Source organism: Chanodichthys erythropterus, chromosome 15 (genome assembly GCF_024489055.1).
Source record: "Chanodichthys erythropterus isolate Z2021 chromosome 15, ASM2448905v1, whole genome shotgun sequence".
NCBI classification, from domain to species: domain Eukaryota; kingdom Metazoa; phylum Chordata; class Actinopteri; order Cypriniformes; family Xenocyprididae; genus Chanodichthys; species Chanodichthys erythropterus.
Genome location: NC_090235.1, coordinates 28455490 through 28477229, shown reverse-complemented (window position 1 = coordinate 28477229; position 21740 = coordinate 28455490). Strand labels below are relative to the sequence as shown.

General features: G+C 38.5%; 1 protein-coding gene across 2 annotated transcripts; it reads right to left on the bottom strand.

The window, feature by feature from the left end:
* Window positions 1-585: 585 nt before the first annotated feature.
* e2f3 (E2F transcription factor 3) lies at window positions 586-21437 on the bottom strand. 2 transcript variants are annotated; one of them, XM_067411880.1, is made up of 8 exons: window positions 20964-21437; window positions 18064-18166; window positions 17692-17911; window positions 17406-17573; window positions 16438-16552; window positions 6070-6208; window positions 5672-5979; window positions 586-699 (listed from the first exon to the last, which is right to left on the bottom strand). In XM_067411880.1, the coding sequence occupies exons 1-7, from the start codon at window positions 21219-21221 to the stop codon at window positions 5705-5707; spliced, it is 1278 nt and encodes a 425-aa protein (XP_067267981.1). In that variant the 5' UTR covers window positions 21222-21437; the 3' UTR covers window positions 586-699; window positions 5672-5704. The 2 variants fall into 2 exon arrangements, with proteins under 2 accessions (XP_067267981.1, XP_067267980.1); XM_067411879.1 differs by lacking the exon at window positions 586-699 and having other exon boundaries at window positions 4179-5979.
* Between the last annotated feature and the right edge of the window lie 303 nt (window positions 21438-21740).

The following is a 21740-nucleotide window of genomic DNA, read 5'->3' as shown; positions in this document are numbered from 1 at the left end:
TATATGTTAGATATTTGGAAGAATGTTTGTAACCAAGCAGAGGAGGGGGGGATACTATGGTAGTCAATGGGGTTGCTGACATTCTTCCAAATATCTTCCATTGTGTACAGCAGAACAAAGAAATTTATACAGGTTTGGAACAACTTGAGGGGGACTAAATGATGACAGAATTTTCATTTTTGGGTGAACTATCCCTTTAAGTGGGTCACAAAAAGCACTTAAAAGTTAAGCTAATTGCATTTAATAAATTTAAAGCATAATACAATTTAATTGCAATTAATATGCAATTAAGTCTCAGTTCACTTCACACCTAGTATATTCTTTGAAAATATATTTTTGTAACTTTTTACAAAAAGTTGTAAGTAAGTTAAGTACTTTTTAAAAGTATGCTAAAGGGTACTTCTTTTTCACAAGGCATATGCAGTATAGCCATGATATAAGGCCTATCTATCAAATATTTCCTATACATAAAACAAAACTCAGACAGACCTTTAATATATATATTATATATATATTATATATATATATATATATATATATATATATATATATATATATATACACATAATATGCTAAACACGTGGGGTATGGGGTAATATTTTGGATGGCCATTTGGTCAGTAGTCTGAAGAGGCAGCTGTCCAGTTGCTTGTGGTAATTTAGTCCACAAATGAGGCATCTGGGTTTACATCTCAAGCATCTGTGAATGAAGCAAGAGAAAAAGACATTTCCAACTGGGTAAAACCCTATGATTTTCCTAAGAGACACAAGCAATGCTGAAAAACATGCTGCTGACATGATATACATTTCGAACAAACTTGCAAACAACCTGCAAGAATCGAAAAATAGCACAATATATCAACAATAACAACAATCATTCAGTTGCCTTGGTATCCGCTACTATGAATTCCACACACAGTCAACACATTCAGACCTTATGCCTGCTTTTCTTAGTTTGCAAACATCTCTTCCTGAAAGTAATAACTATGAATTTGAATACAAATTAATCTGGATAAGATCACCCATGCAAATGTATGCTGTGTTTTATGAGCTCACAGCGATGCATTATAGCCGTTATTTGCATTGCAATAGCAATACTAATCTATCGGTGTTTATACTGTCCACAGACCTCTGGCCACTGCTGCAGGATCCAGTTGAGCAGTCAGACTCACTACTGAAACTCTGAAACAGAAGGAGCAGAAGGAATGGAGGGCAGCCTGCTTCTGATTGGGCACGTAGGATGCGGTGAATCGAAGCGCAGCGTAGCCCTCATCCAATCAGTATCCATCAAAACACGGCGAGTGCTTTTATGAATGAGGAGCAGCGTATGCTGTGCGTGTGCACACGTGTAGCGCTTCTACGCTGTGTGTACGTTTCAGCTTTACTGTAGCACTTATACACATTTAGTGGAATGAATCACATGCTTTAGTAACAGACTATTATTACTCATTAAACAGTCGTTTTGAAAAATCAGATCATAATGTGGCAGTTCAACAGGGTGCAGTGGCTGAACAAGCGCATGGGCTGAAATAAAGGCTGCTGGTTTGAAATTTCCCATCGGAGCCTGTGCGGACAACAGCAGCAGCTGAATGAAGCATTAATCAAGGGCACACAAATATCACTTTTCACATAACCAATGAGAACAGCTGCAGCCATTTGTTTTAACTGCTGGATGCATACTATAATTTGGATAACTGATAAAATCTGTGACTTTCCATGAACCTAGTGTCTGGCAAGCAAAACTAGGGAATTAGGTTAAGTGAGTCTGGGCCCTCTTTGGTGACTCAACAGTGCCCCCTACAGGCAAAGGAGAGAGGCGCTACTCAAAACAAATTACATCATACATCGCCTGCCCATTCACTGCTGTTTCTCTCAGACAAAGAGCAGACAGCCTTAGAGCCGAGACACATTAGTCTAAGCTTGGCGAGATAAGGGACATCTGTAGCAGAACGTGCCCGCCTGTTCATTCAGATGACACTGTCTGCTCTGATGGTCCTAAAAAAGAATTATGTGAAATTAAACATTTAATCACCTGCATTGCAGGACTGAAATTATGCAAAAATGTCTTTAAAAGATTTTGAAATGATCATAATATATATATATATATATATATATATATATATATATATATATATATATATATATATATATATATATATATCATCTTGCAAGGAAGCACTAAAGAACACTATAGAAGTAAAAATGCAAGCCTTCATGAAGAAAACAATATGCAATTTTATAAGAAGCAGTTTAAAATCTACATTAAATGGCATTGCATTGATTTTGTGAGAAGAATATTGTCAAGATTGTGGATTAGAGACATTTCTGTCTTTCAAATGAAGAACATGCCATCTAATGGCAAGTGAGAGAAGGACAGTCATTACAAGAGGCATCATGTTGTACCTTAATACATATAGAAAAATGCATTCACTCAGGAATTTAAAGTATAAACTTAATACAAATGAGCAAATAAAAAAAAATTGACAGCACACTAGAGAAATTCTCCCCGTTAACACATTTTAAATGGACGTTTCTGCATACATAATTACACAATTAGCATTTATATTCAGTAGTGAGCTCAAAAGATCAGCTTATCCCATATTTATTCTAATATTTTATTTGAACTGAAAATTCTTTATAAATTCCCCAGTGATTGAACTTGGCCCTAATATGGGTCACTAGACTTTTTATTTTCTCTGATGGACACTTCCATATCAGTTGATCCCCGACATCCTGACATTCGGAATTTGAGTTAAACCAGTTTAATTTCTCATTAACATTAAAAAGTGGCAGAGTTTACCCCATTGTCAATATTAAATATCTTATAGGCAACATCATCTTGCTCCCTTTTCCCTAGGTATTTTTGTAACATCCAGGATCTCAGAAGTTTCTCAGATTAACTAATGGAATGACAACTATAGATATTTTTTTTTTTTTGTAACATACAAGACCAGTTGTGATGTTCTATAAACATCCCTTCAGAACCAATTCTGAATGATTAAAGTTTAGAACAGAGTTAGACCAAGATGAGACCAAAAATTTTAAAGGGGACATATCATGAAAATCTGACTTAAGTGCTATAATCAGGTCCTCGGTGCATCTACCAACCCAGAAAATGAGAAAAAGGACAACCCAGTAACTTTGTTTTGGCAAGCCTTTCACTGCAAGCATGTGGAAAAATGAGAAGCTCAGATTTCGCTCCGCTTGCAACGTAAGAACGGGATCTTATTATAATATTACCGCCCCTTAATCTGCACGTTTCCACCAACGGCACAGTCATTTTGTTTTCACAAGTGAACACGGTGTACAAGTTATAAGGCCATGGCAAAAGTTTGAGCAAAGCATAACTGTTCTGTCGTCTGCACAGAACACTATTTAGAGTTCCGTTAGCTTGGATAGCCTGTATGTTGACCCTGGCAAGCTCAATTGCTTAAAAAAAAAAAAAAAAAAAAAAAAAAAAGGCGTTGTCCGGGAAAAAAAAAAAAAAAAAAAAAAAAAAAAAATTATATATATATAGACCATTCACACAGCATTTGATAGCAATCATAGTCCATACGGGTTTTGCACTAAATATTAACATGATGGCACATGCTAGTCGATGAGTTGAATCAACTCCACAGCAACTACATAAATGTATCCACTGACCATTCAGAAACATCCAGCTGTGTTCTAAAAGTTGTAACTACTTCCTGAGTCTATCAGTGTCTGACTCCGGTTTGAAAAATGTAACGCTGAACACCATTACTAAAAATTGTCATTTTTGTTGCGTGAGATTCTCCAGCTTTGTTGTTGAGCAACCAAAGCACGAGCTGTTAAAGCTCCGCCCTCTTTTGGAAAGCTGGCCAGAGCAGCAGCTCATTTGCATTTAAAAAAGGACAAAATTGCTCACACCCAAATAGAGGCAAATTTGACAAGCTATAATAAATGATCTGAGGTATTTTGAGCTGAAACTTAACAGACATTCTGGGGACACCAGAGACTTATATTACCTTGTGAAAAGGGGCATAATATGTCCCCTTTAAATAGAACAAGTTATAGAAACTGATGTCCAAATCACTGCAAAAACAAACTTTTACATCCATACTACACATTTATGATTAACGACGCAGAATGTGCAGAAATTCATAACTTTATTAAAAACAATTTGCAAACAATTAATGCACAGTTTACAATCCACATATAAAACTTCACATTTCACACATTGGCACACAAAACTGCCTCTAGTTTAAAAGAAAACAAAATGATCAAAATCAAACTGCACTGTAGAATAGAATACATACTGGCAAAGTGATTAGTCATAAAAAATTTCTATGCAATATGGCTGCATACATGAACAACATCCTCATTCCAATGCAGAACCAAGAGAACTAGTGAGCATTAGCACTAATTCCAATTTAATATGTACCATAAAAAAAAAAACTGCATTAACAAGTTACTTCACATTTGAAGTTATTACACAACCAAACTTTACAACTAAAATACAACTAAAGTAACAGATTGGTTTAATCCAATTTACTGGGCTGAAGGTATGGGAGGGGGGGGCATTAGCATGGCTATAACGGCAGCCTTTGTATATGTCTGTATTGAGGTTTCACCAAAAATGTAAATAAAAAAAAAACAAAAAAAACAAAACAAGTTATTATAACTTAATTTATAGGCATGGACATAGGAACATACAATGGGAAAATTGTGAACTATACACAAAACAGCTGCTACTGAAAAACCTAAATTCTGCGGGACAGTAAATGTTAGATAATCACATGGCAAGTTGCGCCACAGGTGTCCATGATGGCTTCATAAGACTTAAGTCTTCAGTGCAATTCAGATACTGAAATACATTCAACATGAAGGGGAACTAGATTAGGGTCAAATCCAAAATTCAGTTTCCAATCTAAAGTTTAAAAATTTGCCAAAAACTGCACAACTTGCAGAATCATTACATTGTTTACACATGAATCACACCAAAATGGAGAAGGAAAAGACAAGTTCATTTCTTTGCACAAATCATTTGGTAACAAAAGTGATAAGACGCTGTAGTTCAGGAAAACCGATTTCATTCTACATTTACCAAGACATCACTACATCACCACACAAAGCACTCACTCTTGATCTGTGCCCTGAGATACTGTACACTGGCATATAGCATACTAAGTGACAAAGCACCAAATGTACTTTGGATTATTTAATAAGGGAACAACTTGCTGATCATCTTTGATATTTAGCTAGCCTACGATACGGAGATGACTTTCCCCATGAAAGCAAGCAAGAGATTAACTCAATGGGGGGAAAAAACTTGCGTTGAGAATAGAGAAATACTCTAGTTTTGAAGAAATTGTGACCTTTTGGCATTATTCGCAGAGGCAGCGGCAGGGGCTTCCCATCACAAAAACCAGTATGATGTTTATAGACCAATCACACAATTCATGCAATTCACACTAAAAATAACTTTAAAACAACATTATCAGGGTACAGAAACCCATCTGTACATTATCACACAAGAGAAACCTTGGATCCTGTAGCAGTAAACCTAAAGATCCATGCGTAAACTGTGAATGTCAAATGCGACGATGAAGAAAAAAGAAATTCAGTCTGTAGTTCATCCCCAGATTCACACCCATCAATCTTGTCAATCTAGATTTCATTCAGGAACCAAGAAGCACCAGTCAACTAACTTGAAAACAGGTCCAGCTGGCCTCCAGGATCGCTCATATCCTAAGCAGGTCATCCAGTGCTAGTGTGTCCAAGTCGCAGGAGTCGAACAGATCACTTATACCCTGCTCATCACCCAAGCTCAGCATGTATTCGTCACTGAGAAGAGCAGGAGACAGCGGCACGAAGGGGATGGACTCCTCTGGCTGTTGGAGAATGGAGGACAAGGAGGAACTGAGGGGTGACATGGGGGCACTTCCAGACAAGGACCCAAAACCATTAACGCTACCGTTCATCTTCACACCATCAGCCATTCCATCTGAAGCAGCTTCTGAAATATAGAATGGGAAAATATATTTGAAGGAAACTTCTTTTGGAAGGACCAGATGTTATTGTTGCTGTAAAGTTGCAAGTTTCTTGCCTTGGGAGACTTTGAGAAACGCAGGGTGATTTCCATTCACATCAAGGCCATTGTGCAGCACACTCCCAGAGTCGCCACCGTCCGTACAGAGGAAAACATCAATGGGACCCTTAGAGCTACTCAGATGGACCTGTAAACTCTGAACAGACATGGCAAAGGAGTTTAAGTACCAAGGGAAGAAATATAAATGACTTTAATGAGCTGCCTCTAGTTGAACCAGAGTAACTATTAATGGCTATTCTAGTGTTGTCAAAAGTACCAACCACAATACCAAGTCGGTACTGAAATTTTAAAAATGTGATGCTTTGAGCACTGTTGAGCGGATTTGTAAACACCTCCGATTGGCTATTGTGTTCACGCGCTTAGATCCGTGATTGGCTTTAATCATCAACACTTCAGAAACGTTGTAAATAGACAATGACGCTCTTCAATGAGCGCTTGCACAGATATACACGAGAGCGTTAAGGCCTTTGCACACCGAGTCTGAAATTTTCGTATGCGTTTTCGTATTCATGATCCTAAAAATTTGTCACGCACAGTGATCTTGCACACTGAGTCCGATGCGTATTAATGAATCAGTTGCGAAAAAATTTGCAAAACAATACAAAATGGAGTCTTCAAGGAGTGAGCATGATTTAGTTGTCCTCTAAATATCAGGTCCATCCAATCCCGAGATTGCATAGAGAGAAAGGAGATCCACCTCATCAAGGAGCTGCGCGATTATCCAGAGCATTTCAAAGTTTACTTTAGGATGTCAGTGGCTCAATCTCTTTGTATTCCGCACTTTGTTTGTCATACAGTGCTACAGCAGTAGCTTGTGCTGTAGATGACATGGATCAACTCGTCAGATGGCATTTGGATTTTGTCGTTCTCTTGTACGGTGCCACGGATCCGAAAAACTCAGAAAAATCGAACCTGATCAGAATTTTTTTTTTTTTTTTTATGATGGACGAAAGTTCCGTGAGGTCGTATTTATTTTTTAACGTGCAAAAATTCCGGACGCAAATTTCAGACTCCGTGTGCAAAGGCCTTTAGAAAAGCAGGCATCTATCAGCGGACCAGTCTGCTGATAGATGTCCGCTTTCAAACGCTCCCATTCCCACTTTCAAAACGCTTTCAAATTCAAACACTTCCGTGTGCTTTCAAAGGCTCCCATGCATTGATCAATGTAGCCAATCACAGACATATCTGAGGAGCGCGTAAACAAAGGCCAATCAGAGGAGTTTACAAATCCACTCAACAGCGCTCAAAGCATCACATTTTTAAATTTCAGAACCAACTTAGTATCATGGTCTGTACTTTTGAAAACACTAGGCTATTCATGAAATTAACTTCAATTTCTGTAAATTCAAGTTTAAGTTCTCATTAGCCTGACAACCGAGCCACAAATAAATATTCATAATTCTTTCGTCTTGGGAGCTGGGTTTGCTTATGCTAACGTTAGCGATGCACCCTTGCGCTTCTCCCAGTCACAGTTTACGTTCTGAGATAACACTGCATCGATACAGCATCGCCAAACATAATATCGCGATATTCACGTGTATTGATTTTCTTACACCCCTAGTTTTTATATCAACTTTAACAAAAATTTAAAGTCTACTTCATACAAACATCTAAACAGTGGTTGTAATAACTTATTTTAATGACAGATTTGTTCGAAAATGCATAAAATAAGGAAGACATCACTAACTGGTTAAGTCAAAATGACATTTGTTGGAATTGATAAAACTGACAATTTGACAGCTGAGACTATTTCATATTAAAAGTAACAGAGCTTACTGTGATTATATAACGGCAGACATGTTTAGAGAAGTTTTGTTCATTCATCAACAGAAAACAGCATAAACTAAAAGATCGAGCTTGAGATTTAGGATTTCATATCAAATCAATAGCCGACCCAGCCCTAACATCCAAACAGATGACATTCACAAAATAGCTGACATTGTCAAAACACTGACATCAAATTTCATCATCAGATTCAGTTAGTGACATTTACACTGGGGTTTATTAGTTCTATTTTCACATTCCATCTGCCACTTGTTAGACAGGAATGAACTAATTAATGGTCTCAAGTCAGAAGATTGTATTTGACAAGGTGCAACTTAGATAATCTGCTTAATTTCTGATATTTTGTTTAGGCTTGCAGAAGTTCTGAATGCCTGGCAACTTAATTTAGCCAAATTGGCTGGTGAGTCAAAGTTAATTTCAAACCCTGATTATTATACATTCCCAATGGCGCACCATCACCGCACTAAAGAGAGTGAAATCTTCGTCTGGTGAGCTGCAAGATGATACAACCCATCTGACAATAAAGTACATAAATGAACAGCATCTTTTAGATTTGATCTCTGAATTCAATATGAAAAGTTTATTTTTATTGCCACATCAGCAAATCAAAATCAACCTTTTTAGGTTGAAGAAAAGTGTAAGTACTACAGAGTTTGTGAATAAATGACTCCAATGAACAGATTCTTTTTATTTAATCTGTCAATTAACTCTTGAATGAATTTAACTCGTCTGTCATAAATGGGTTACTCACTCAATCAGTTGGAGTGGTTAATGAATTAAAATGTCATGTGAATGTCATTAAAATCATATCTGACTCAAACCGAACACTAAGGCTCCCCATATACTCTTGAAGTTCATATTGTTAGGATTTTGACACAGATACTGCTTGATACTTTTGATGCTACTTTCCATAATTAGGTGTAAAAATAAAGACATGACAAAAAGATATGAAAAGACTCCGCAGCTACATTACTTTTTTTTGGGAAATAAGTTGAAAATATTAACCATTGATGGCTCCCGGTAGCCAGATATGACAGATGAAAAGTTCAGTATCTTTGTTCAGCAAGCAGACGTGCTAACTGCTGCAAATTAAGTGTAACGTTCAGCAGCATATCCTGAGTCACTTTCATTAAAAGTGGCAAGTGCTCTCTTCTCCCACCAGCTCTCTCTCCTATTGCAGTCTTTGATCATAAAATAATCTGATAAATATACTTATTTTCTGTTTTTTATAAAATGCACAAAATTAAATGAGTAAAGAAACGACAATCTTTTCTATCTTTTTGTGAGCAATTATGGAGTTGGTGATGAAGAAAAATGTCACGTTGCATAGAAATATATAGCCCGTGGATATCACCGGCAATTTGCAAACTTTGCACGAAACTCTCAAAACCATCAATGATCATGTTTACATGCACACCAGTACACAGAGAACTCAAAAATCGGCTTATTGAAATAACCCATTGTCCCAGTTTACATGCAAACCAATAACCTGGCAACGCAAGTAAACCGTGTTTACAAAACTTTAATAAATTAGGTTATTTCCCGGTAGAGAGGTCAAAAAAGATTATTATTATTATTTGTATCTGAATCAGGAGTATTGCATTTATTATGACCGTTATGAAGTTAAAGCATTAAAAACCAAAGAGTATTCCTGTCAGCCGGAAACTTGTGATATAAGATTTGTCATATCGCCCAGTCCACAATATGAGTAATTTTATAATCACGATAATGATACATCACGATAGTTATTTTTGCTTTAAAGGTGCCCTAGATTCAAAAACTGAATTTACCTCAGCATAGTTGAACAACAAGAGCTCAGTACATGGAAATGACATACAGTGAGTCTCAAACTCCATCGTTTCCTCCTCATATAAATCTCAAAAGACCTCTGAAGAACAGGCGAATCTCAACATAACACCAACTGTTACGTAACAGTCGGGGTGTAAGCCCCAATATTTGCATATGCCAGCCCATGTTCCCAACATTATGAAAGGCATTAGACAAGGGCAGCCAGTATAAACGTCTGGATCTGTGCACAGGTGAATCAACAGACTAGGTAAGCAAGCAAGAACAACAGCGAAAAATGGCAGATGGAGCAATAATAACCGACATGATCCATGATATTATATTTTTAGTGATATTTGTAAATTGTCTTTCTAAATGTTTCGTTAGCATGTTGCTACTGTACTGTTAAATGTGGTTAAAGTTACCATCGCTTCTTACTGTATTCACGGAGACAAGACTGTCGTTATTTTCATTTTTTTAAACTCTTGCAGTCTGTATAATTCATAAACAACTTCATTTTTTATAAATCTCTCCAACAGTGTAGCATTAGCCGTTAGCCACAGAGCACTAAAAAAACTCATGCAGAATCAAATGTAAACATTAGGGGTGTAACTGTTCACAAAATTCACAGTTCGGTTCGATACGATACACTGATATCACGGTTCGGTACGTTTTAGATACAGCAAAAAGAAAAAATTGGCAGATAAATTTCCTTGATTTTTTTTTTTAAATTTTTTTATTTATTAAAACAAAGTATGATCTTTTTTTTTTTTTTTACATTGAACAATGATGGAGCTATACTTTACCCATCTTCTATGGTGTTTTCGTAGCAGCATACTGTATAACCCTTTGAGCGGTACGGTCCCACATATGGGATTTTTATTTCAGTGCCCCTGGGCGTACGGTCCCCACATAAGGGATTTCGAACGTTCAGCGACGTCATAACTGCCAGATTCAAAATGTGCTTTCGCGCTCTGGCTGCGAGACGGACGCGCGCAGCTCTTGTCATATATCAAAACTATGCAGTGTTTTCAGCCACATAACGTTTCTTTTCAGTTTTCAGACATTTATATACGCATAAGCACCATTAAAACAATATATTTAGAGTTTATAAAATGCACACTGATGTCAGACATCAGTGGAAGGAGCAATAACAATCCATTCATATACAATTTGCTGATATTTATTCCTATCAGACACACATAATGGGCCCAAGTAACTACAAAGTTTACTCTATTATTCTTCCAGTTCACCAGCCACTTACTTGCATATATTTCGGGAGAAAATGATGAATTCACCTGCTGTAAATCCGACTGACAGGACTCAGGAAACTGCGGGGCAAACTAAGATGGCGGCTCCCATCTCGCGTTATAGATCAAGATAAAGATCATTTATAAAGGCTTTTAAACGACAAAACTCACTCACTTACACATATTTGAGGATCGGAATATCAGATAGTTGATAACATGGTAAGCAAGTTTGTGAATATTTTAAATAAACAAGGAAAACAATAATAGCGATCCATCTGTCATACAGTGTTATTGTTGCTGCGCTCAGCGCTAATGACACGCAAGACGAGTCGCTATGGAAACATTAAAGGCAAACGTTCTAAAATAACGGTTTCATTAAAAAAAAAAAACCCTCACTCTGGGGGGAGAGTTAGAATATTTTAAACTCATGCTCGAAAGGGATAAAACAAAAACAGCTCCTTATAAAAAGTGAAAATGTTATATAGCTTACAGGGAATCCAAAGTGCACCCAAACACCAGACCTGTTGGTTATTGGACGATCTTCTATTTCTGGTCTGTTAAACGCATTAGCCATTTTGCAAAGAGCCTTCAGCGCGTACTGAGTGAGCGAGCGCCTGACTGAGTAGCCACATATAAATCAGACGCTCCAGACGCGTTCGGTGTGAACGAAGCATAACAAACATATAAGTTGGTGTTTTTTTTTCTTCGGGGGTGTCAGGGGCGTTGCCTGTTACGTCATTTGGGTTATTGGGCTACCTTGTTGAACGCATAACATTTCACACACTTTTATTTTCTAAATGTAATTAATTAGTCCAACGAACCGTTCGGTACATAATGCGTACCGAACCGAAAGCCTCGTACAGAACGGTTCGATACGAATACGCGTATCGTTACACCCCTAGTAAACTTCCAATTAAATACTCTACTGTTTAAGGCAAGCACGAGCTCCGTGGGTGGAGAGCACGAGATTTAAAGGGGCCGCACTGCATAAATAGGCGCATTTATAATGATGCCCCAAAATAGGCAGGGGTATTTGGGGTATTTTGAGCTGAAACTTCACAGACACATTCAGGGGGCACCTAAGACTTATTACATCTTTTGAAAACATGTTCTTGGGCACCTTTAAATAAGAAACATTTTCCATATCATTGAAATTTCATAATCATCAATTTCAACAATTAAAATACTAGCCTAAAAAAACTCTGCTTAAAAGGTTACTGAAGACAAATAAACTAATAAAAGAGCAAAGAAGACAAACTACAATAGAACAAAGACAGATGAAAAAGACCTACATGAAAACTTCAAGCACTAGAAAATGTATAAAGTAATTAAAGGTATAAAAAAAATGCATAGTCTTTACTGTGTAAAATAAATATACATTCATTCTTAAAGTTACAAAAGCAAGTAGTGAGATCTCTGGCTGCGTCCGAAAACCTAGATAGCTGTCTTGCTGCCTCGCTGTCTTATAAGAGAATGACTTGTACGGCAGCATTTGTGCATGAAGGTACCTCACGAAATTGATTTCGGACAGACTTCTGAGGCAGCATAAGAGTTTAATGATCTACAGCAATATAGCGTGAGCTTTGGTGAGAACTAAACAAATATTTAATAACTACAGTAGTAATTTCTCAATAGAAATGATTATCAAAATTGAAATATGTTGATCAAAATCGCACATTTGTACAAAAACTTAGCAGCAAACGCAACTTTCGGACGCCATCTTTATTTTTCTAGCTCAACTGTCACAGAATGGAAAGCACAGGATTGTGGGATAAAGGCAGCTAAGGATACATCTATGCTTCCTTCAAAAAACGATCTGAGGAAGGTATCTCATGAGAGAGGAAGTGAAGCGAACATTGGATTCGGACGTGCCTTGATGCCTTACTACCTTGAAATGTGTCCTCGTAAGGCAGCATTTTCCAGTTTTCGGACAAAGCCAGTCTCTTTCGTTTGATTAGCAATTATAATGACAGCAAGTAAATTTGGATGCTGCCCCTTTAGGATTGACTGCAACGATCCATTAAAGCCAAGTTTACACTACAGGACTTTAAATGTCAGCAGATCGCTGTGCTGTTCAGTTTACGTGACTTGCTGTGGAGTCTTGAAGTCATTGTGGTGTTCACACTACTTAAATGATCTGCAACAGGAGGTTACACACTACACAAGCTGACAACAACTGTCACCCAACTATTTGAAAATGGATGTTGGAAGGAAATTAGATTAAATTTTTAATTAAATTTAATTAAAATTAAACCCTTTAACACAAGTTTAAACATTCTGGCTGACCTCCCAGAATTAAGGTGACTTATTTTAGAAAGTTACCGTGTTACCGTGACGACACGTCATGCTTGTCAAGTGACACAGCGGCCAGCTGGCTACACTGTATGACAGACGTATTGCTTTTCTCACCATGTCATCAACTATCTGATATTCAGATTCTCAAATATGTGCAAGTGAGTGTTTTGTCATTTAAAAACCTACATAATGACATTGATCTTAATATATAACGTGAATTCATCCATTTGTCCTGAAACACAAGTGGCCGGTGAACTGGGAGAACAATAGAGTGAGTGAGCTTTATAGTTACTTACACAATGTGTATCAGATGCGAAACGTCAGCAAATTATATTTGAATGGACTGTTATTGCTGCTTCCATAGAAAGTGTATATTTCATTGGCTGAACACGTGACACCACAGGATAGAGTCTGCCGACAGCTCCAGATATTTAGCATGCTAGATATTTGTCTGGCGTCTGCGAGGTGTCAGTGACGGTGACGCGTGAGCAAGCCTCTCCGATGTGTCAGTGAGTAGTTACCACAAAGATTGGCGAGCGCCGATAACTCGCTGATTTTCCCTCAAATCACAGCCCGACCTGTTGGCGAACTCGTTAACTTGCAAATCGGGCTTAAAATCCTGTAGTGTAAACTTGGCATAACTTGTACCTCAACTGTACCTTCACTCAAGACATATATGGCTCCGTTAACTTAAATACGTGGTCACTTTGGCACATAGGTATGTGTATTTAATTGTTCAAGCCCAATTAGGCGTCAAAAAGTACTCCGTTCAGTCCTCACGCGCTCTATGAGCAGCGGCTTTTGTGTCGCGCGTCACGGCGCTGAGAAACAGTCTCTTCAGAGAGCATGTGCATATGCTGAAATGAGTTGTCTTTCACTGCTAATTGCACTTAAGTTTTTATTTTTAAACCGTAATGCTTAAACTCATGCAAATTATCTTTCGTGACAGCGCAGCATAACAACCTCATGTGAGTGAAACCTTGACAGAGATGATAGTCCAAAATCTCTAATTTCAACCAGCTAATAGTGTCTACCAGTATATCACCCACCCCTACTTATTGCGCTTAATACACTAACATCGAGCACATCTCTAATTCACAATCGCCTTCTGAGAGAGGCAGCTTTCATGCGCACACTGCCTTTTCAGGATATATTCCGCTTATAACTCTTAATATCATGCACATCCTGCTCTTTATATTCTCATTCATGCATTTTCAAGCGTCAATAGCGCAATATATTTACATACTACGATATATCAAAACCTCTAACGATAGACATTTTATTTTGTGGTAACGATATATATATATCATCACGCAGCCCTATTGTGGACATATCCTCTCATGCTGTTACAGATGCAGCATTTTTGACTATACTTCTGCACAAGATGAGAAGGTTTTTAATAATTTATTGGGTCAAGGAAGAGTTTGCAATACATTTCCTCCTCCCTAGCTAACGTGAAAAGCTTGTTCTGTCTGAATGTGCTTAAATTCACAGTAAGGACGCTTTCCCATCATAAAGCCTATCATATATATGTGCACTTCACTCAGCCCAAAGAACGCAGGTTAATATGTTGTTGAATAAAGTCGTTATTTTTGTTTTGGTGCACAAAATATTCTTGACGCTTCATAACATTAAGGTTGCACCACTGTAGTCACGTTGACTATTATAACAATGTTTTTACTACTTTTCTGGACCTTGAATTTCATGGCTTACTATTGATTAAAAAACAAACAAACAAAAAAACTACTCCTGGATTTCATAAAAACATATCAATGTGTGTTCCGAGGATGAATGAAGGTTCGGAACAACATGAGGGTGAGTACTTAATGACAGAAATTACATTTTTGGGTGAATTAACCCTTTAAAAGTAAATGAAGTAGAAAGTTAGTCTAGCTATCACCAGACCAAGCTCAATTTAAAATTGAACATTGGTCTGGGGAGTTTGCTATGTATTTCCTACTGCACAAAAGGCGTGATCAACGAGCATTAGTCACGCAATTGGATAGTCCTTCAACCAATCAGATCAACGATCCGGGTGACGTACTTTGCAGAGCGATGCAAAAACTCCAGATAGGTTTACCGTGTCTCTCAATCAGCTCCCTAGTTCAGTAGTCAGGGCACTGATCAAGGAATCAGCCACATTGACTTTCATGATATACTGATTCACGACCTAGGGAACTGATTGAGACGAATGGTTAGTTTGTATTGGTTTGTAGCATTGATCCGCGGTTTGCAGAAGCAGCAATGGCATCGAGCGATTTTTGCAGGTTGTGCAAAAAAATATGAAAGTGATCGGTATTTACACCCACTCGAGCAATTTGTTTGCTAACTAAAGAAGTCATTCAGCATTGTCGAGAGGTTAAAAAGGCGACTCTGATACTGTTCTGGTTCAGTGTAAATGAACACGGAATATAGCCGCCCTAAACTACGTCATTGTCATGACAACCAAAAAGAATTCCAGTCAGCTCAGGCGGCGCGAGATTCAAGAAGCAGGGAGACGAAACATATAGAGCAAATAATAAAAATATTGTCTACCATCAAGGGGCATTGAAGTAAAAGAGTCCTGTACTCACATTGTGAAGCAAACCACCAAAATAACAGCAGAGAATCATTGTGTGTCATTAATCGCTGTTTGTAATCTTCCTATGAAGAGACTGTCGGATCAACGCTCTGCTAAGTTTCTCTCAGATAAGGTAAATGCTTAACACAATCGGCGTCTCTGTGATTGTGCATTGTTATTTTGGAGTGGCGGTTGTGCGAGAGACGGGTAGATCAGATAGAGTTTGAAAGCTGCTTGCCGTCGCTTCTCTATCGTCATCGTGTTTACCCGCCAATAACGAGCAAGGTGGATAAGCCAGTCTGTGATTGGTTCCCGCAAAAGTATAACAGCGCAGCAGAAATGAACGCAAGGGTTTCCAGACTGAGTTGCCGAGCTAAATCAAATCGCCGGCAGATCAGGCTGGGTTTACCCAGACTAGAAAGTAGTAATCGTTTATAATATAAACATGTCATGTATGGCAAAATACAGTTAGATTCCCAACCGTAGAAAACAGTCCTCCTTGTTTCATTCCTCCTTGTAGTGTAAACTTGGCATAACTTGAGCCTTGTCTTTCTCAACTGTACCTTCACTTAAGACATAAATTGCTCTGTTAACTTAAATATGTGGTCACTTTGGCACATATGTGCATTTAATCCTTGTTGTGAATATGAATTTAAGCACTACATGCATGAAACTAAAACACAAAATTACCTCTTTTGGGTCAGGCACTTCCAGCTTCGTTTCAGATGGTGCTTTGACTGCTATGACGGTTTGGTCTTTTAGGCTCTTTATTCTTCGGATGTCCTGATAGGTCACATAGGCATATGTGAGAAAGGTTAAGGAAAAAAAACAGGTAACAACTAAGTCTTTCAACATATCTTATGATATTCATTCATGTTTATTTCCTGCTATAACTAGTGAAAACAAAGATGATCAGTTTACATGCCACTTGAACAGATTGAATTTAGGCTTTCATTCATAAACATTCATCAACTCACATGAGTTGTGGTAAACAGAAGCTCAAGCATGTTTGCTTGACACACGTGAGAACCAGTGAGGTTCGTTCTCGTGTTACGCAGCATGTGCGTCAAGCAGGTTCCTAAACTGCTCGATTCATTTGGATTAGTTTTACAATCTCTTTATGAACTTTATGAAGCGTCAAACTGTCCATTGCATAGCCGTCTACGGAGGGACAAAAAACTCTCAGATCATCAAAAAGACTTTTTTTTGGGTTCTGAAGATAAACCAAAGTCTTACTGGTTTGGAATGTCATGAGGGTGAGTAATGACAGAATTTTCATTTTGGGTGAACTAACCCTTAAAAGAGCACCAGAATGACATTTAATGTATGAATTTTGTAATAAAACAGACGGAACTTGAAACCTGACACTTTGTTCCATATTAAAAGCAACAAAGCTTACTGGGAGGCACACGACAGATAAGGTTTAGCGAAGTTATGTTTATGCATCAACTGCAAACAGCATAGACTAAAAGATTGAATCTTTGGATTTAAGAATCGATATTTGTTCATCAAAAAGAAAACCTTTTAAATTCGACAAGCCATTATTTTCAACCCAGCCGAACAACTAATGCTTAACTTCCGACTCGTGCTGCTCTTTTCTGGCCTTCACTAATCATTACAAATGTGAGGAAGTACAGCTAACAGCTAGTAAAGGATATTTCTGACTGTGGATCTCCTCAGTCATCTGCTGGACGTTACGCGTGCAGGTCTGAATGAGCTCATCCAGGCGCCTCTCCTCCTGAGTGAGCGCCAACATCTCTCTGGCCAGGCTGTGACTCTGCATCGCTGGAGACGGAAGACCACCTTCCGACGGCAGACTGGATCCACTGCAAACACCAGAACGGAAGTCAACGCTTAAAACACTTCAAATCCAAAAGGTGCTACTAGGAGCTCAAATCTCCTAAAACTGTTGCAGAGAGTGAACCACAATTTTAAGTAACCCACAGCCATTGTATGTTGTTCTTTGACTTTTTCTTGATGAGGCGCACTCCCTCCAGTACGTTGGTGATGTCATACAGACGTCTCTTCTGGACGTTGAGCACAATGGCAGCTTTATTGAGATCTAGAACTCCATCAGAGGACTGCGCCAGCAGCTGACAGAACTTTTTAGTCAAGAAGCCCAAGGATGTGTCGTATCGGGTCTTCTCCGGTGGGGTTTTGGGAGCTGAAATGTAAGAGGTCATTCAATCATTCAGAACTCTGCAGCAGAAGGAAGCAGGGCTGGTTGGTGATGTAATTAGATGGCATAATTTAATATCGGTGGCTCTACACACTTATTGCATGAGCAAAACTGTGGAACGGCAGTGAATTTAATACCTTTGGGGACCTTCAGTTTAAGAGCTCCTTTGCGACTCCGAAGGGTTTTAGCTGGCTCGCTGTATTGGTGGTCTGTGATGTCCAGCTCCAACCTCCTTTTAGCCTGTGACAAAAAAAAGAAAGGTGACTCTTTTGGTTATACACAGTTGTGAATTTTTCAGGGTTGTTAGACTACAGTATTAGGATAGTATAAGACTTATTACTAGGGCTGGGATGATACATTGATTCTGTATCAACAATTCATCTGGATCGATCCTGATATTTTCTCTCGAACCGATTCTGAGCTCAATTTCTAACAGCAGATGGCGCTCTAGGCTAGTTTTTAACTGCACTCTCTCAAACGCTCATGAAGATGACTGCTGGACAGCGCTCGTGCCGAGTCATGTTAGTGGTTAAATATACTTGCACCTCGGCTCAGAAAGCTTTTATGATGTGAGATTTGTAATTCCCTTCAACCTTTTCGAACTTGATGAATGATTATTTTAGGTTTAAGTGGTGTGTGTAAAGAAATTGGAAAGCAGGCAGCGTATGAGTTTCTAAAGGCCAGGACACACCAAGCCGACGAACTAGTGGCGATGAAAGCAGACTGCGGGGTTTGCTCACGTCGGCAGGGTCTGTCTCCAAAGTTGCGCTACCACACCAAACCGACGATAAACAGCCGACGGCCAAGCAGCACATCAGTTCTGCGCCTGCGTGATATAAAATGCCTTTCCGAAACAGCAGGCGGCAGTAGCTGAACAGCCAATCAGAATGATCAGATTGCCCGACGAGGTCCAACGCCGATTCAACATGTCGAATCAGCCGAAACAAAGCAGACGAGGACCAACTTCAGCCGACGGTGCGGAACACACAGAGGAAACTTAGTCGGCCGACGAAGAAAAACTGCCCAACGGCCGACCGTTGGCTTGGTGTGTTCCGGCCTTAAAGCAGTATAGTAGTGCCATCTGCGGCTTAAAAACTAAGCTCAGAATCAATTCGAGAGAGAACTGCGATACATCGAAAAATATCAGAATCACTCCAGATTCTTTGTATTGTGAATCGAGATTTGATGTATTGTCCCAGCCATACTTATTACTACACATTTTAATTGCAGCCGAATTTGCAGAAATTTTTAAACTCTTTTACTCCATTCAGCATGCTCAATTTAAAAACAGAAAGCATGTATCGTCAACAAAACGCATGAGCATATCGAATCCAATACACTTGTGTTATTTGGACAACTAGGTAAAATTATTAGACAATAAATCACTAAAATGGCCCCAAAAACCTGTCAATATATTGTCTGTGAGCACATTTTTCAAGACTAACAGCTTGCATGTCCCTAAAAGAGCATCTTCAGCAGACTGTAAAGGCTCATAGATCCGTCTGAAAAGTAGCAGATATTAGTTTTTAGTTTGCCTAGTAATACCACTTCAAAAGTCAACATGCATATAGTAGGGGGGAAATTAAAATGGCTGTCCTCCATTACCTAAGCCTTACACTCAGTGACCACTGAGAAACTTATAAAAGGACCAATGACACGTTAGATAATTATAGACGCAGTGAAGATCTATTTTTTGCATTTCGCGTGTTGCAAAAATACTGCTGTCATTATTACATGATTAATGGGAAATATATTTGATGTCACAGGAAGCACACTTCTTAAGTGCTGCACAAATTATTACATTCATTGCAACTTTAAACAAATAAAAAGCAATTTTTATCATTTTTAATTTTTGTTAGAAATTAGTTATAAGCATAATCTGGTTTTGGTTGAATTTTAGGTCTTACATAATTAGTAAACATTAGCATAAGTAGCATTGACATTAGAAAATCCTAATTGTAGCATATATTTAGCATTATTTAGCACTTAGTTTAGTTAGTTTAGTTTAATGATTAATACTCACAATATAATTTGAATTATCCATAAACGAAGTTATTTCATGAGGTTTTTGTTGTCCATTCATCCCAGTCTACTTTTCCAACCCTAGTTCACTTCAGTTTTGCATTTGTCGTTTTTAAATCCAAAACAATATAGATTTGTGAAGTTCGAAAAAGTTGTAATTGTGTCCTGAAATCTTTAGAACATTTATTAAAAAAAAAAAAAAAAAGTTCTTTCTCAATAAGCCGTTTAGGTTTGAGTAACATGAACACCATCGACCTCACGTATGTCAAACGACTTTATAAACAAATGCCAGTCAAGAGTTTTTGCAGTAAATCACGTTTAAAAATAAATAAATAAATAAAACAGTTAGCAAAGCATTCGGCTTAGCACAGAGTCCGCGAGCTCAGAAATGACTCCATCCCCCATCCTAAGACAACAAACCAGGGCCTAGACTCTACTAATTCAAGCTTTTGCGTGGAAAGCAGACTCAGACTTACATTAGACCATATCTAGTCATATTAAATCGCATATGGTCTATATCAGTCCTATTTAAAGCGATTTACAGCAGCAACCCTCGAGCTTTCGAAGAAAACTTTAAAAGGCGTGCAACTGGACAGCCAATCGAGTTAAACACTACAAATACTGTTATTTTTAAGTTAAACAACAATAATACAACACAACATCTTGTTTAATACGATTATAGTCGTGTTGTCTAATACAGTTAAAGTTATATCGTAACTGCAGAGACTACGTTGCGGAAATATGCATGTGTCTGTGGTAAACAATCATCATGCGTCATTACGCATTTGGGGGGACATTCAGTAAAGTTCTTAATTAGTTAAATATCGTAAACGTGCTGATTAGTTCCGCACAATAAAGCTGCCTAACGTTACTCCAGATCCCGAATGCACAGAAAGCAGATCCAGCAGTAGCCATGATGACAGCAGAAGTAGGCTAAGTGGACTTAGCCTAACGACTTAACGTTTGCAGGATTGAATGTGCAACACTTTAACACAGAATTAAAGCAGACATTTACCGGTGGTCGTCCTAGTGTGGGTCGCAGTCCTGTCCCATGTGTGGCTCCTTGTAGAGGAGTTGTATACAAACTGTCAGCAGAAGCCTCGGGTACACAGACGTTATTAGTGGACGGCGGGGTGTTTATTTGTATACGGGCTGCATTGGAATAAGCTGCACATCGTCGATCGGAAACCGCACTAAAAACACCGTGTTGTTCACCTCGAACAACCCCCGTTAACATAACTTGTCCTGGGACCGAGGAACCCCCCTTTCTCATGATCCTCAGAGGCGCAGGTTCCCTTTGTCCCACTTGTGATTAGAGGCTCGTTTTCTATCAAATCCGAGCGAGTGGATATAAAATAATCATAAATTATAAAAGCAGACAGTCTTAGGAATGCATAGCTGTAATATGAGTGAGATTGCTAAATCCTAAAACACCCGATGTAAGCGATTAAAATGCGATGCAAACTCCCTCTCGCTAGAGCGAAAAATGGCTCCAGGAAGCGGACAATGAAGTAGGGGATGAGGTTTACGCGCGAAAGGTCCTCCCGCGAAACTCAGATTTCCCGGGAAATATTTGAAACCGATTTGCATATGCGCAGTCATTCGCCAGCTCCGTTCTGTTTTCCGCCCTTAAGTGCTGATGTATAGGTATAGTGGAGCCAATGAAAACGCACGATGGCAGATTTTATAATACACCGGTTTGTCCTCTAGAGAGCGCACAGAAACTGAATGCAATGCACTAGTGTCTTTTTTTCTTCTTCTGGATGTTTATAGCTGAATTCTAACTGACAAA

Bases quoted from the DNA above. Each gene is read 5' to 3' on its own strand.
- e2f3 (XM_067411880.1), bottom strand. From the start codon at position 21,221: ATGAGAAAGGGGGGTTCCTCGGTCCCAGGACAAGTTATGTTAACGGGG. The intron at 18,167-20,963 runs GTAAATGTCTGC...TTTTTGTCACAG, and splicing joins CCACACTAGGACGACCACCG to GCTAAAAGGAGGTTGGAGCT. The intron at 5,980-6,069 runs GCAAGAAACTTG...TCTATATTTCAG, and splicing joins GTTTCTCAAAGTCTCCCAAG to AAGCTGCTTCAGATGGAATG.